This window comes from Ammodytes marinus (genome assembly GCF_949987685.1).
Source record: "Ammodytes marinus genome assembly, chromosome: 16".
Classification (NCBI taxonomy): domain Eukaryota; kingdom Metazoa; phylum Chordata; class Actinopteri; order Uranoscopiformes; family Ammodytidae; genus Ammodytes; species Ammodytes marinus.
Window position 1 is genome coordinate 18,622,504 of NC_137220.1, and position 16,971 is coordinate 18,639,474.

Genomic DNA, 16,971 nt, shown 5'->3' on the forward strand with positions numbered 1-16,971 from the left:
AAATTTCGAAGTACAACTAGCTGTAGATCTGACATTGGCCTACTTTAAGGACTCTTTATTTCAAAGGTGTTCCCTAGATTTGCAATGCAGTGGCCAAATCCCTTGATAGATGTTACCTGTGTGAATAAGTCTAATTTTAGGAGGTTTGTGGTATCTTCAGTCTCTTTGATTATTTTCCTTCCTCATATTCATCTGCGTCGTCTGCTAAAGGTACATACAGATCAAACACTGTAAGCACAACACCTTAACACTTCTGACATGACTAAAACCTCATCTGCCTTTCAAAGAGCAAAATCAGAAGAAAAAAACGTTTTCAGTCAATCACTTCAAAAACAAATGCAAATTATACAATAAATCATGAAATCAACTATTTGTTTTCAACAACTTCTAAACGCAAGTTAAAATCCAATTTTATTCCGTCGATTTGTTTGGGGGAAAGCCAAAACATAAAACACTAAAACAGCATGAATATAGACACTATGATCCAGGTTTTAACTTTTCTGCTGCTTCTCAAATACACCACTAGAGGGAACACGTTAGCCGAAAACAACAATAGAGTTTTGCTGATAGAAATGTTTGCAGAGCAGAGGCATCTAGTGGCTCTGGAGCTTAAACTCTTATCGCTGCATGAGAAAATAAACAGTTTTGATCAAAGACCAGGTCTGTGCGCATTTTGTGCCTAAATGAAGTTTTGGGAAGGAGAAGCAACCAAAATTATATAAATATTTATATTTATTTGCAACATCAAAAGGTATACAATAAAGTGCTTTGTACTTGAGTTTCTTTCTGTTCAGCTTATTGAACAGGACAAAAGTTTGCTTAGTGCATGTTTATCTCCGTGTAGGGGGTCAAAGAAAATATCTGCAGGAAGCAAACAAAACAAAATACATTAGGTGTTAAACAAAATGGCATTTACAGCGGTTGTTGCCCTGAAATCAAGTTGGCTCCCTTCTGTGCTCATATTAAAATATATAGATAGTATATGTAATACTTTTCATTCTAACTTTATAACATGATAAAATCTAATACAACCATATGATTGTTGCTCAGATGCACTTGATCTTGACAGTCAGTTTCTCTCACAAAGTCACATTGATACAACACACAAAACAGTTTCAGTTACACTGGACTGGTTCCTAACTGTCCTACTATTCTCCAGTGACTGATTGCACATTTAGATTCTTTAACCTTCATCCCCTTTTTCGGCTGTGCAGTTGTTTCACACCTTTCTCCTATCAAAGACTATGAGAACACTTACTGCATGCACACACCCTAGTTTGCAAATCATACATTTCAACAGCACAAACATGAATTAAAACCAATTCTCAGTATTGTTTCTGTTATCAATAGCTGCAGCTGGAACCAACTTAACATATACTACTTAGCTTTTTATTGATAAGCTTAATATATTGATGTTAGACTCTGGGTTTTCAGTTAAAAACAAATAGAGCTATAACATGATTTTTCAAATGCAATGATTTTTTTTAAAATGTCACTTAACCAAGACATTTATCAAAAATTATTCCATTGAATAATTTTTATCAAATACAGAAAAATAATTCTTCTGCTACACTTACTGATTGCATTTGGATTATAACTACATTAATATCTCAAGACTGTATACTATTAAAATGACTAAATAAAGGAATAATTTTATGTTTCAAAGGAAAATATTTCAGTGAATAGGCAATCTCACAGAAGGTCAAGAAGCTCTCTTTGCAGGGACCTATTGCAGGTATAATTACCACTAAAATCATTGAACAATGTGGAGATTATCAAGCATACATTAACAACGCTTTGATAAACTTTGTTTAGAAATTTGCTGAGTGAGATCTTTTAAAAAAGGAAGAGAATGACAAACTGCTATTCCTTTCATAAAATCTCTTGTTTAAATTCAAAGAAAAAGAGGAATTCTTATTTTATTATGTAAAATGTAACCATATAAAATGAACACATTCTAAATATCTCTCAAGTTTCTGGAATTCTTCCTGCTATTGTGCTTTCCTTTGGTTATGAAACGTTCATTCTCGTTGATCGTTATGGCTCTTAAAGGATTGTGCCAACTTTTATTTGGGAAAATAATTTCTCCCTATAATTAATATAGCGTCAATGTAATGAAAATATACAGTATATATATATATATATAAATGTAAAACAACACTGGCAAGGCAAATGGGGTTTATAGTTTTGTACATCCAATCCGAAGTTAATCAAATCCTAGAGAAATCCCTCTTCAGGTACATCTCACTGTAGACAAAGTTGAAAGGATTTGTGGGTGAATAAATAGGGACATAATATAATCCACTCTCCCTTTAGCTCTCTTGCTCACTCTTATAGCTCACTGGATCAAGAGGGAAAGCAGTCTGTAGGATGTCAAACCCCATCTGGTTATTGTCCATGTCAAGAACACACATGAGGTTGCCTGATGTCACTGTCGCAGTGTCCTGGAACAGATTTTGGAAGTCTACAGAACCCGAAGTCCTCTTTTCCTCTGTCCTCTCCTTCCCTACAATCTGGGAAGAGTCGAAAATGTCGTCCTCTTCCTCCCCGCAGCTCAACACTACGTCATTCTCGTAACAAAAGGCGCTTAGAGACCTGGGGATCAAGTCTTGTGTGGTTCTACATACAGAAAAGGGAGAAGTAGCAGTGGAGGACTGGCTTGCGGCCTCGTCAAGCTCTTTGGCGCTGAGGTGGGGAATGGATGGCACCTCATAGGTCTTGTGGAAGCGAGCGTAGTCTACCTTGTAGTAGTCTCTGTCCTCGTAGATCACAGGCTCGAACCTGTGACCCCAGAAAATCTCTCTGGCAAGGTAGGAGCTACGGAACTGGGTAGTCATGGCTGTTGCCTCCACCATCCCCTCCAAAATAACAACAATCTCAAAATCATCTGTCTCCAAACCAGCTCGACTTAAAGTATACAAAGGGCTATCTTTATCTATTTCATGGACAATGACCAGCGGGGATACTAGAAACAACCTGTCTGTGCCTTCGTCATAGCCCACATTAAGGTCCATCTGCTCCAAGGGGATGAACTCTCCCTCAGCTGTGACATATGAACGTATTAGCTGGGCACGGACGTGAGCCTCCACGATGTGGCTCTTTCGCAAGTTGCCCACCCTCCACATGAGGCACAGCTTGCCATCGCGCAAGGCAATGACTGCATTTTTGGAGAACAAAAGCGTCTGGTTCCTCTTCTTTGGCCGTGCCATCTTGACCATGATGGTGCCAATCATGAAAGACTCAATGATGACGCCCAGGATGGACTGGATAACCACTGTGATGACAGTGACAGGACACTCCTCGGTAACGCAGCGCCATCCATAACCAATGGTGGTCTGGGTCTCCATGGAGAACAGGAGCGCCCCGAGGAAGCCCTGCACATGAAGTATGCAGGGTATTCTTTGTGTCTGCCCTCCAGCAGTGTTTCCAGAGGTTTGTTCATGTACGATTCCCATTACCAGCCCATCACCATTTACTGTAGGCTGCTCCTCAAAGTCCCCATGTGCCAGGGAGGCACCATAAAACACAATACCAAAGATAAGCCACGAGACCATAAAGCTAGTGCAGAATATAAGCAGCAGATATCTCCAGCGAATGTCCACGCAGGTGGTGAAGATGTCGGCCAGGTAGCGCTGCCTCTTTTCCGCCATGTTGGTGAATAAAATATTACACTGTCCATTTTTCTTTACAAAGCGACTCCGTACTTGGCTGGAGCCCCTTGTCAGAATCTTCCCGTTGTAGTTGTTCATTCCTTCTTGTCCCCCTTGTGCTGACACGGAATCAGAGGCTCCAGACTGTTGTCTTCTGTCTCTGTTTGGCAGGCCAAGTGCAGTCATAAGACTGTGTCCATTAACTTTTAGGCAAACGATTTTTCTGGGCCGTTATACCGTGGTAAAACTTCTGACACAATGCTGTACCTGTCAGGCCAACAGAAAGGTGGAGGATTAGGATACAATATTTTGGTTAGACAATTGGTAACATTATAATTAATACATTACATATATAAACAACAGCGTGAGATACAGTAAACTCTCTTGCCAGGTTTTAAGAATGAACGTGGTTAGGCAGAGTGTGTACTAGGTTGAGGCTGATTGCATAGGCAGTTTTGGGGATTTTGTAAGAAATTACGTAGGTTCCCCTCACACATTCAAACTAGCCATGAAATAAACATGGTGTTTGAAAAAAAAAAAAAAATCTATATCACTCAAATTGTGGTGTGTACAATATGGTAAAGATGAACAAAGAGTAGGAAGACAGCAGAGAGTAATAAAATCTACCTTCCATTGTTCCATTTAAAGTGCATACAAAGAAATACAATGCACCCTCTCATAGATAATAAATTACTCATTAGGGATACAAGTTTCTCGAGGAGGATCAAATAAACAGAAACACAGTTCAAAGGGAAACTTGTTAATACATTCACAGATAAAAGATATATTATATTCCTAAACACAAATAATCTACCCAAACTTCCTGTCCCCTCTGTGTATCAATCAACCTCACCTGTTTCTCTCCGTTACATGGAGGATGACCAGCAGGGAAGGTGAGTTCAGTTTAACTATACTGTATGTGAGCAGGATCGCTGTCACCACAGATTACAGGATTATATCTGATCCAGTGTCTCAGTCAGACTTCCTCTTCTGATATGGCCTACTTTAGCCAGTGACTAGGTTTTGTCCATGAGGAATTGATTTTTATAGGGACATGAAGAGACATTTTATGTGGGTTTATACACCTCGCTGAGAAGCAAAACAATAAGAGAGTTTGGACCTTAACTGTGAGACAACTAATGATCCTAACAAGTAGTTAAACAAACATAATTTTGTCATAATTGAGCTGGTATTTAAGCACTATCTTAATGTGCAGGTCTAATAATGTACATTTTGATGACCAATAACATTAAACATCATACATTTTCTGTCCTTCTGTCTTCTTCTTGTTGACAACCTGTAATCGAGAGCTCTACAGCTGTTCAGGACATGTAGGATGGCCTTGGCCTTTCTTATGGATCTGCTTGCTGTAAATATCCCTGAGCTGGGCCTGACTCACCATGACTAGCTCACCAAATTAATAAGCCAATTCCTACTGGACGTGTTAAGACTCCTGGACAAGACATTGTAAAGGATAATGTTGTTTCTACGGTCTTCAAAAAACTTTTGAGATGCCCTTTGAAATTTGTCAGGCCAACTGTATGCCGTAAAACTTAACAAAAGATACAGTCAGAAAGGCAAACTAGTGTCATGATTTAGCAAGTTGACAGCCTTATTCTCATTTCTTTGTCATGTGGTAATCAATCAATCTGGCCGAAAGCTCAGTGATACAAAATGATCTAGGTGACAAATGGAACAAATAGCACAGGAATACTGAAATTCAAGAGCAGATTTCTGCTTTTACAAAACTCACCAGGACCACTTCATAGAATTAAGAATTCATTGCGCGAATATAATCCAAGTGTAGTCCCAGGCAGGCAGCTGCTACCAGAGTAGATCCCTCACAAATTGGATTTATTTGTTCCCATGGCACTGTTGATCACTGGTGTAATAGAAGTTGGGTGGTGGGTCAGTCCCACTCCCAAAGATCTGGTCTTAACTGTAGAAGTGGTGCTTTGATGACTGAGAAGACAACTGCATTGGAGACAGAGATTAACAGAAGCAGCTGTTCATATAAAATCAACCTTAATGAAATGAATGCAAGAAAACACCTAGCTTCCAAAGTGTGAATTTTTTCACAAATAACATTGTTTGGTCACATTCCATCTATATGTTTAATTACACTGTGGGTCTATGTTTCTAGTCTGGCTTTTGTGTTTATGTGTTTTTTTTAGTGAGTCATATTTAGGTGGATTTAGACTTAATCCTGATTTGATTCTGAAAAACGTCATGATGAAACAGTGACCCTTTTGTGACCCTGCTCCGTAGACTAGTGTTGGTTAGTTATGTCCTTGAATTTACTAGATGTGGATATTGATTTAATTTAATAAATTGTTTCTGTCACAAAGCTTAACTGGAGCTTGAAACCACAGATGGACCTGACAAGACTGTTTGAACTGATTATCCACAATTTCCTACTTTCGTTCATTCCCAACATCAAAATCAGGTCAAGTTCTTCGTTGTATTCTTTCTTTTTAAGAAAAAAATACACATCTGGCACTTTAATAAGGCCTTAAAAAACATGACAATCCCTGACAATTTTCCAACAGGACAACAATGCTTTTCTGACGCAAAGTCGCTCCAGGTCAATATTGAGTCTTTAGTGACCTGAGCACAGCTAAAGGCTACATATTTTTTTTATTTTTCTTCTTATTACATGAAATCAGATGTACAAAGAAATTCCTGTCACATAATCTTTCCATCATAATACCTGTTTTACAAAGTAGGTAAATCCAAGTGGACGGTTGTAGTAGTTAACATTTCTGTAACTAATAAATGCAGAGTGTATTTCTGTGTAAGATATTTGTACAGTACAGTCTTTTGTTGTATTGCAGCAGATTTTCTGAAGAATTCACTGCCAGATGTTAGCCTCAGTCAAGCCAAACTAGCTCCCAAACTTGGCCTTTAACATGGTTAATTACTAAGTGAACACTCCCAATAACTCCCTTGTGTTTCATCATTATTTTAAGGAAATTAAAACACTCAATTTAAAATTGCACTTACTCAAAAGGAGGTGTTGTTTTTTCTGCAATGAAACAGGCATATCTGTCTATTTATGTTTGTCTACTGTATGTGATAATTAATCTTTTTGCATGTTTCCATACAGGTGTCCTTGGCCCCCAACGACCAACACAGCCATGAACCAACTCCGAGCTTGAGGCGTACATACTGTATAAAAGGAAGATGCAACCAGCCAACGTCATGACTGACTTCTCCTTTAAGTTCCAAAGATGTTTAAGCATCTAATGAACACAGCTGGGAGAGGCAGAGTGCAGGTGTTACAGAGGAGAATAGAAAGACACAACACAAACCTGTTAATGGTCACCAGGTAAAAACGAGGGACTATCACTGATGACGGTTTCCATAGGAACACATCTCCTGTGGCATTTTCAGGGACTGAGCGAAGTGGAGAGCGTCACCAGAGACGTTGTGGTGTATGGGAGCTTTTATACAATATTAAGAGCTCTTAAAACATGAGTCAGAGAGGCCGGCAGAGGTGGTATGAGAGAAAGGGCAGCAATGCAATATCTATTCGATTTTCAGTAGATTCTAAATAAGTTATAAGAGGTCTTAATGAGGCTTCTCTTTGTTAGTTAGTAACTGATGAAAGTAGTCACTCCTGTTTCTTATGCGTATGAAATGTTCATGTTTTTGCATGCCTTGTCTTTGCAACCATATACTGTACGTACTTTAGTATGAGACTTTAAAGCACTGTGGAGGTCCTTTGCTGTGCCTCTGAGTCACTAACTCCCTCTTAATCTCATAAATCATGGATTTTTAGTCATAATCTCTCCCTCTGAAATAAGAAAGATTGACTTCCTGGAGATGTCATGACAGTTAATCCCCAAAAGAGGAACAGAGAGAAAGACAAGTGGGATGGGTGTAGTGAGGGGGAATGGAATTAAGATGCAGAATTGTCTACTTTCCCTAAAGCCTTTGGTAATCGTAGTGCATTTATGAGACACACTGCTGCATGTGCCCCACAAAGAAATTATAGTATAATACCAGAGCTTTATGCCCAGATATAGCCTCTAGTGGGCAGCATTTTATGCCATATATTGCTGCCCACTAGAGGCCATAACTTTTCAACGACAAAGAGGAAATTAGAATTACTGTGTAAAGGTTTGTATTATATTACCAGATGCACATTAAGGAAATTGTGTACCATAAAAATTAGTTTCTGACAACATTTGTGACAACCTTGTGCTATAAATGTAATGTATTAAGGGAAGCACATATTTGCTAAACATAGGCATGTGTGATGTAATTTACCCAAGTTATGGACCGGCTGAGCCTGTCTCTCAAAAGTGATTGATGCAACAGGACTTTTTTTTTAATACTGAGACTGGGGCGGTTTTCAGGCGGTTAGGAATTTTTACCTGGTCCTGCGCAGATTTACTTCACTTACCTCTTTTTTTCTCTTGTAAAGGCATCTTTTACGATGTGAAAATGAATCAATATTATGTATCCTTATTTAACCTCTAGTTGTCGTGAGCCAATCCACAGAGAAGAAATAAACCGGTGCAAATAAATATTCCCACGCTACCATCACATCACAGACAACCTCCGCATTGGCTTAATTTTTTCCATATTGTTTAGTTTTAATCCTTGCAAAACATTATATATTCCCCGGTTAGGTTAATGTGATACATCAGATGGCAATACAAAGTGATCTCATGATGATTTTATGGTAAATTCCAACTGTACACGATACACTGACATTTTGTAAAAGTAAACATCTATGACACTGTAATACAGGAACATTAAAATATTTTCTCATTTTATTTCAAGTTGTAAGACTTCAGTTATTAGCCTATTTTCATCTGCAGACCCAAATGATCTGGACATATTCCTGAATGTACAGCTCACTAATACATCTATTAACTGTTCTACAGTTGTTCAGCCAACATCATGTCTACCACTTGTAGTGCTGCTGGAGATTTCTATATCAAATGTTAAATAACCATCACAGGTGCATATCAACGTCATTGTCTTTACACCACCTGCTGTACTATGTTTCCATCCAGGTGATGCCTTTGAGCCCTATACCTCTGCCACGGAGACATGGAATTTATGACAGAGAAGTGTGACAGTTCACTTGGTCATACACAACACATAATGCACATAATAATTTATTTTGCTATAATAACAAAAGGGGAAAAGGGGCACTGTCTGATGGTCAAACTTGAACTGCTCTTAGTGTCTGTCATCTGGCGCTCATGCATGAATCCACCACCAAGTTATTATTGTGCACATCTCCTGATACTGAACTATAAACTCATATATTGAATATAGAGATGATACTCACCTTACAGATTGGTTGTTGTTTTCTGTCTCTTGGTTGTAATTTGAATTCCTAATGTACCACCACTTCTCAAAATCCTACTTTCACTGTCCAGGGCATAGGTCCCATATCCTTAGGATTACAGGGTCTGTGATCACTTCTTGTATTCTTCCTCTCACTTGTTCATTCTTTTCATCCCTGTTGTTTCTCTCTTTTAATCCGTTATTGTCCTCGGGTGCCTCCTTTTGCTGACTATGTAATCCTGTGTGTGTGTGTGAGCTCTCACTCCCCTGCTTACTCATACATCCTGGGCTGAAAGTGCTGTGTCAAATCTCTCTTCTCCTGCAGAGCATGTTTGTTCAGCAAGGAGGGAGGGATGGATGGATGGGAGAGGAGAGGAGAGAGGAAAGGCAAAGAATGAAAAGAAAAGAGGTTGAGACTACAGTGGTGTAGTTTTTCTGCGCACTCTAAGTATGTGTAGGTGTTGAATAAGGCCTGATGTAACTCTTCAAGGAACAACAGAGATAATACTCTGTTGTACAGGTTGGAGACATATAAACATGGGCCTTGGAAGTAGAGTGGTTGGGTTAAATCTTTGCATCCATGGATGACTATATGTTATTATTGTAGCAACACATGTTTAGCTCATACTTAGCATATAAACTGATACAAAAGACTTAGTATGCTAAATGAGTGTTGTTACAAGTATTCGGTTGAAGTATCGTTCAGCTAACCTGTTGGTTTGAGCTGTGATGTTCCAGTTCATTCAACTTTATGATGGAGAATGACAGTGACTACTGACATTCAATGAATTAATGAATCGTGTACATGTATGCTTTTTATTAATAGAAGAGAGATCGGAATTACACACAACAAACATAGGCCCCATGGTCATCCTGTCACCTGTAAACGAGCCTGAATATGTTGTCCCTTCTAGATTGTAGAGCAGAGTGGTACCTCTTTTAAAAATGTCTTCTTCTGAAGAGCGATGTCGGTGTACAGCTGCCCACATGACAAATCCACAGAGGAGGAACTAGGGGGCAGATGGAGACACAGTACTGTGAGTAGCAACAATGAGGTAAACAGATAAATTAAGCTTACCAGGCTAACTTGTAGACCAAAAGGGAAACAACACGTTTGAAAGTGTGCTACATATGTTATTAACCATTTATTTATTTGATTTTTTGAATTATTATAAATGTAAAGTTAAAAGAAAGTGGGAAGTGTTTTTCTTCATCCTGAACCTTGATTGAAGAGATTTTATAGACTTAGACCATTGTGATAATGCACAAGCTTGAGGATAGAAAGTCGAGGTTGCTAATTTAAACTCTACATGAGTGTCAAAAGAATTTCACCTAATCGTTATTTTAAGTCTTGTTTTAAGGATAATCAAAGCCCTTATTAGCTACATAGTGTCAATGCTCACAGCTGAGAGGAGCCGCTGCCATACAGTGTTGGTGGTTTTGATCAGTAAGTGACTGAATTACTGAGTACTAACACAGTAAAAGGAAAAAAGGGGGAAAGGGAAAAGATTTTAAAAAAAGGATGGCTGATGGAAGAAAAGGAGTTGTGGACAGACTGATTAGACAGACACATTGTCCAGCAGGAGGAGGCGACCAGTCAGACAGATTCCTCTATAGTCCAGGCAAAATAGCGTTTTTCATAGAATAAATAGGATACTTAATTATCATGGATACTTTCATTGTGTACAGTTTCATTTTGATAGGACTAAAGGAAAAAAATTGCCCTATTTGGATTTATTGGTGTCTCGCCTTATTGGCACACATCTCGGATTGATGAGAATTAAACATATTTCCTCAACTATGATTTCTTAGGACTTTTAGTATGTTGTTCTGGACACCTCATATAAATTATCTGAGCTGAAAAAAAATATTTTACAATTTATTCTATTTTTGGCCCCAAAATGCCTTACTTTGCCTGGCCTACTAGGCAGGCCCCAGTGTGTGTGTTTATGAATGTAACTATTAATCAGGTCTGGGTGTCAGATTAGTTCACATAACCTTTATCTCAGCAAACTCATGATAGATAAGTGTCAGCCTTGTCCAGAGGAGGCTAGCAAAATTGTGTTGCATATTTTGTGTATAATTGTCAATTCTTTCTTTTTGCCTGCCTCTTGTCCCACTGTAATTTTTGAGATAATATGAACCCTTCTGGCTCAAAAATTTAGTGATAGAGAAAGGAACTAGGCTCTGCATGGATGCTATAGATAGAGGTATAGGAAAAAAGATTTGTGCTCTCACTTGTGTGGAGCCCCCTCACTTTTCTGCACAGCGATAAACCCAAAGTAGGCTGAAAGCATTTCCTCCTTAATCTCAGCTGCCCATTGCTTATTTTATTGCTTCAAGCGTGAAAGTAGGATGCAGGAATTCAGCTTCAATTTGTGGATTAAGAGGGAGGACAAAGAAGGAGGCGGGCACGGCGGTATATGATCACTCCAAGTGAAAGGAAATGGAGGGCGGGTGGTTTGAGTGACTCAGAGTTAGCAGGAGAGGGCAGGTGCAGTGGAAGTGTCAGCAGATGATGACGACAATGAGGCTGGAGAGTATTTCAAAACATTCAAAAGCGCATGTACAATGCAACAAGGCTCAAACATGTTCTTTAAGCATGCATCACAAAGTAGGTTTGACGTTGTATTCCCGTGTAGCTGGCATCTACCTAAAGAGATAGTTGCATTCAACAAAAACATTAATGTTTGTTCTTTAAAAATGATCTAAATCATATTTAAGTGAAGATAACACAAACATAAAAGCTTGTGTTGGATCATAGATGTAAGATGATCATTATGAATGTGGATTTGAAAGGTAGATCAATCTTTACATAGTCAGTGCACATATAAAATTCCCCCCAAAAAGTGATGATAATAAATGAAATAAATAGGCTATAAAGGTTGAATGATTCAGTATTTCTGATAGTGTGTAGAAGACTTAAAAACAGCAAACACAACTTAATATTGGGAAATATAATATTTGGTTGGATTGTGTTTATCTATCTTTTATTTTTTTTTAAAGGTCTGGTGGAACCTACTATGTCCATGTGGAACGGACGAGAGTTTGTTACTGGAAAATAGAAACAACGTTTGGATTTTTTTTAAAGCAAAAACAAATGGAAACCTATCTCCGTTATCCTATATATTTTTTTGTGATTATCTTCCTAAAGAAAATGTTTTAAACCTGCAGCATGTCGCCATCTGCTGTATTTCTTGAGGATGGCCCACTTGACAACCATTTGTATCAAGTTAGCCAGAGAACGACGAGCAACAGCGATTTTGCCTTCCAAATAAAACTGCTTTTAAAATGACGCTCACCCGACAATATAAATACAAACTATTTTAATATGCCTATGGCTATGTAATAATAATAATAACAATAATAATAATAATAATAATAATAATAATAATAATAATAATAATAATAATAATAATAATAATAACGATAACAATAACAACAACACTAATAATAATAATAATAATAATAACAATAATAATAATAATAACAATAATAATAATAATAATAATAATAATAATAATAATAATAATAATAATAATAATAATAATAATAATAATAATAACAACAACAAGAAGTAACTTTATTTGTATAGCACCTTGCATACTCGTTTGACTCGACATCATTGTAAATGAGGGTCACTCCTCAATCGATCTCTCGAGTGTAAATAAAGGTTAAATGAAAATGAAATAATGCTATTCCAAGTGCTTTACATTAGAGGAATTGTATGCATGCATTACAAGAGTGCTTTATATTGAAATAGAAATGGAATGCACATTAAAACAGGGATGCAGGCAGCTATACAATAAAAAGAAAATAAGATGAAATATAAAGCGCACAACTGGATAAAGTAGAGTAAGAAAGTCTCCACTGTTCTCTATGCCTATACTGCGAGTTTTACTTTGAAAATCAGAACCGGCAGAAGAATAATTTGCGTAAACCTTGTCTAACTTGACTCTTCTTCCTGATGCCCGAGCTGTCAGCCACGTCACCTCCTCTCAAGCAACTTTCCTCTCCGGGCCGCTGCAGACACAACCGAGTTAGTGATTGGACTGGACAACATCATATCTTTTCATCCCTTGGACGTTAAGATAACGAGCCAACGAGCATCCAGACAGACTCGGAGTCCACGGAGGCGCTCCAGCATCTCTTGAAACAACTTTTTAACTCGTCTTCTCTTTTTCTTTTCTTTTTTGCACTCACAGAGTGTATTTTGCTGTGTCCTGCGTACGTGTGCGGCCTGTGAGGACTTGTTTTATTAACCTGTTGCTGGTGCAGCCGCTTCTATAAACAACATGAACATTTTTCGTCTGGCGGGTGACGTGTCACATTTGGTGGCTATCATTATCCTGTTACTGAAGATATGGAAGTCCAAATCCTGCTCTGGTAGGCTAGATCCTGACATCCTTTTGCACTTTGATTTACTGGACAGCATTTAGTTATATATAGCAATATATCCACAGTTGTAAAGTATATAGCAGTGAATGAAGTGTACATAACTCCAGGGTGAAGCGATTTGTAGACAATCAATCAAGTGCATTACGCAGGGTGTTTGCACAATTCCGACTATTTGTGCAGAAGTGGGAACGACGTGGCAATGCTAACAAAGCAATCTAATGTCTGCTCCACCTATGGAGTATTATACAGTGTGTGTGTGTTTGTGCGTGCGTGCGTGCGTGTGTGTGTGTGAGAAGCAACCAAATCTGCAACCAGATATTTTGCTCACAGATAATCAAATTGATGTGCACATTACACATTACTAAACTCCTTTTTCCCCCTCTCTCTGTAGGCATCTCAGGGAAATCCCAGGTGCTGTTTGCACTAGTCTTCACCACCAGGTACCTTGACTTGGTCACGGTCTACATTTCTGTTTACAACACGGTCATGAAGGTAAGAGGAGTGTCCGTCACTCATACACTTTTATACACACTGTGACACACAATGCATTTTTCCTTGAAGCTTACCCTTAGGCTAACCCCAATGCAAACACAATCTGATTTGACCAAAAGCATGTACTATCACATCAAGTAAGAAGTATTCAGTAGTGGCTTGACTCACTCAGTAAGACAAGCCACTGAACTAGTTTGAAGTCCAAAATTTGCACACACCAATCCAGGTTCACATCACACACAGTATTAAAATGCAAAGCAGGCAGCAGTCATTTAGTCTTGAAAAACAACCACTGACAGGTTGCGTGTCTTACAAACTGTAGACTATGATGGCATTTTTAAGCAATATTTGACTGTGCTTTCAGGTGGTGTTCCTGGCTCTGTCCTATGCTACCGTGTACCTGATCTACCTGCGCTTCAAGAACACGTCGGACTCGGAGAACGACACATTCCGCGTTGAGTTCCTGTTGGTGCCAGTAATCGGTCTGTCCTTCCTGGAAAACTATTCTTTCACCCCATTGGAGGTAAATAAGCAGTCGGAAATAGGCTACTACAGTAACTAGTAGGACTACTTTAGCAAATTTGGTTCCAAGTATAGAAAAGTTAGAAACCCTTACATTATAATTTCACTGGAGGCTTATGTTCCGTTTCAAGGTGGAGTAGGTGAATATCGGCTAACTGTCCATACTGTGTGCCCATTGAAAATAAAATCCACTGTTAATACACAGTCTAGGCTCTGTAAACGGACATGTTGCTAGCAACGGTGACCCATTTGTCTACATACCCTTTGTTTGCATATCCATTAGGACAGGTAGTGGAACTTGAGACATTTACTGAATTTGACAGAAAGTGATTTTGATTACAAGCTTGCTCCAGAATCCCTGACTCCACCTTTTTAAGTTAAGTTTTTACCAACATTTCATGAATATCTCTGCCCAAACGACTTTTTCTTCTTAAATCCTCACGTGTCTCCCTCCCTCCCATCCAGATCCTGTGGACCTTCTCCATCTTCTTGGAGGCGGTGGCCATCATGCCTCAGCTTTTCATGATAACCAAGACAGGGGAGGCGGAGTCCATCACTACCCACTACCTGTTCTTCCTGGGCCTGTACCGTGCCCTCTACATCGCCAACTGGGTGTGGCGTTACCACACTGAAGGCTTCTTCGACCAGATCGCCGTGGTGTCCGGCGTCGTGCAGACCATCTTCTACTGCGATTTCTTCTACCTTTACGTCACAAGAGGTGAGTAAACAAAAAACAGATAAAAAGTTTGAAACTAAAAGGCTGAAGAGACTATGGGCCTGTTTCAGTATCCATTTTAGATTGAGAGCAGAATTTTTATTTGTTTACATTATTGATTATTATTTGTAGTATCATTATTCTCATGTTTAAAGTCCTAATCGATCAATCACATAGATTATAAATATTGTAAAAGTATGATAAAGGCTCATCATAACTTGTCAGAGCCCAAATGTTTTTCTTTCATAGCCAATTTTTTTTTCTTATGATAAAAAAAAAAAAAGGAAGTTGGGGGGGGGGCGCCCTTAGCTCAGTTGGTAGGGCGTCCCCCCCAGCAGCAGACCCGGGTTCGATTCCCGCCTGCGGTCGTTCTCTGCATGTCACTCCCCTCTTTGCCCCATTTCACCTCTGTCTCTTAACACTATCAATAAAGCATGAAAAATGCCAAAAAATATCTTTAAAAAAATAAAAATAAAATAAAAAAGGAAGTACACCTATATTGAATGTTTGAAGACAGTTATTTGGTAACAAAATCTACAGTCCAATTGACTGGTTGTTTATAAGTCCAATTTAGCTGTGTTTTTGATTAGTTGTAGGGAGTCCTTTGTGTGATGTAACATTTTCAAACCAGGATGTCCCACTTGGCGGCGGTCAAAGCAAAGAGTGTGCATCCGTAATGGAGGCTTTGTTTAGGTGTTTGCTCATCTGGCAAACAGAGGAGTGGGAGAATTTAAAGCATGTGGTTTCTGAAACATGTTCACCTCTCATCATGCCTCCTATGTTTCTCTCCCTCTGTCCCGTCTGCAGTGCTCAGAGGAAAAGCAAAGATGAGCCTGCCGATGCCAGTTTAAAACAGACGTCTGGGTCCGTTCAGCCACCTGTCAGCGCAAGCACCTGGACACGATTCTTTGCTCTTCAACTGTACATGTGTTTTGGCAAAATGGGACTAATGGTCTGACATCAATCCGTAGACCAAAATCAGTGCACCCTGTGTTGGATTGGTACTTTGTGTTTGAGCCTGTATGTTTGCAAGTGCTGTTGTGGTTTATAACTTCATGATGTATGATTTATTTTATTGTTCCCTTATTTTTTTCTCATAAGATGCAAATGTGACAACAGAAATGAGTCCCTGATGTGCACGTGGAATCTAAATTCAGGCAAGCAAGTAACACTACGGAAGCTCTGTATTGGTTTTGACTTTCCCTTTTATGAGAGACTTTGGCTCTGGAGACTGTTAGAATGTCAAATCCACAAAAGTGTAGACGAGGTTGGGTGCAAGCTTTGTGGGCAGCACTCTGGAAGATGGTATGTGCCTTTAGTTTCAACACAGTAAAGTTTACAATCACAATTTAGAAAAATGAGATTATGATATTGTTATATTATATATATTGTTTTATTATAAATATTTTAAATTGTAGTCTTCCACAAAGTGTCCTTGTCTTTGGTTCTGTAATGTTAGACAACAGCTTACTGTTTTAAGTTCTAACTATATCTTTCCCTATTGTCCACGTATGTGTGATTTTGTATTTTCTCTTATTAATTTTTTTTTTTTTTTTTCAACGTAATTCTTCAAAGGAGAAAAAAGGGCTGAACACTTTGTCATGTTTTAAAATAAGGCCAAAGATTGAACCGATAACTGCTGCAATGTTTTTTGTTAAAAAATTAGAAAGAAAGAAAAAGTTTTTGTTCTTCCCTGATGCACTTCATAGACCGATCGGAATATATCGTTGTATCTGGGATAACAATGGGGAACATGGCATCAGAGTGTGTTGAAAATCTGTCAAAGGTTTACCTGATTTTGATACATATAAAGCCACAGTAAGTTGAATTGCACACTATTTTTGTGACATAACATTAATTACAATATGTGACTATCATTTAAAAGGT

The 16,971-nt window shown here is 38.5% G+C and overlaps 2 protein-coding genes across 2 annotated transcripts; one reads left to right on the forward strand and one right to left on the reverse strand.

The window, feature by feature from the left end:
* Nucleotides 1-2,312: 2,312 nt before the first annotated feature.
* kcnj4 (potassium inwardly rectifying channel subfamily J member 4) lies at nucleotides 2,313-3,755 on the reverse strand (the record flags this gene model as incomplete). Its single annotated transcript, XM_080043945.1, has 1 exon — nucleotides 2,313-3,755. The coding sequence occupies exon 1, from the start codon at nucleotides 3,747-3,749 to the stop codon at nucleotides 2,313-2,315; it is 1,437 nt and encodes a 478-aa protein (XP_079900071.1). The 5' UTR covers nucleotides 3,750-3,755.
* A 9,205-nt stretch (nucleotides 3,756-12,960) lies between these two features.
* Nucleotides 12,961-16,961, forward strand: kdelr3 (KDEL endoplasmic reticulum protein retention receptor 3). The gene is made up of 5 exons (XM_080043454.1): nucleotides 12,961-13,343; nucleotides 13,747-13,847; nucleotides 14,212-14,370; nucleotides 14,835-15,087; nucleotides 15,892-16,961. The coding sequence occupies exons 1-5, from the start codon at nucleotides 13,253-13,255 to the stop codon at nucleotides 15,933-15,935; spliced, it is 648 nt and encodes a 215-aa protein (XP_079899580.1). The 5' UTR covers nucleotides 12,961-13,252; the 3' UTR covers nucleotides 15,936-16,961.
* Nucleotides 16,962-16,971: the final 10 nt, after the last annotated feature.

Bases quoted from the DNA above. Each gene is read 5' to 3' on its own strand.
- kdelr3 (XM_080043454.1), top strand. From the start codon at position 13,253: ATGAACATTTTTCGTCTGGCGGGTGACGTGTCACATTTGGTGGCTATC. The intron at 13,848-14,211 runs GTAAGAGGAGTG...CTGTGCTTTCAG, and splicing joins TTTACAACACGGTCATGAAG to GTGGTGTTCCTGGCTCTGTC. The intron at 15,088-15,891 runs GTGAGTAAACAA...TCCCGTCTGCAG, and splicing joins CTACCTTTACGTCACAAGAG to TGCTCAGAGGAAAAGCAAAG.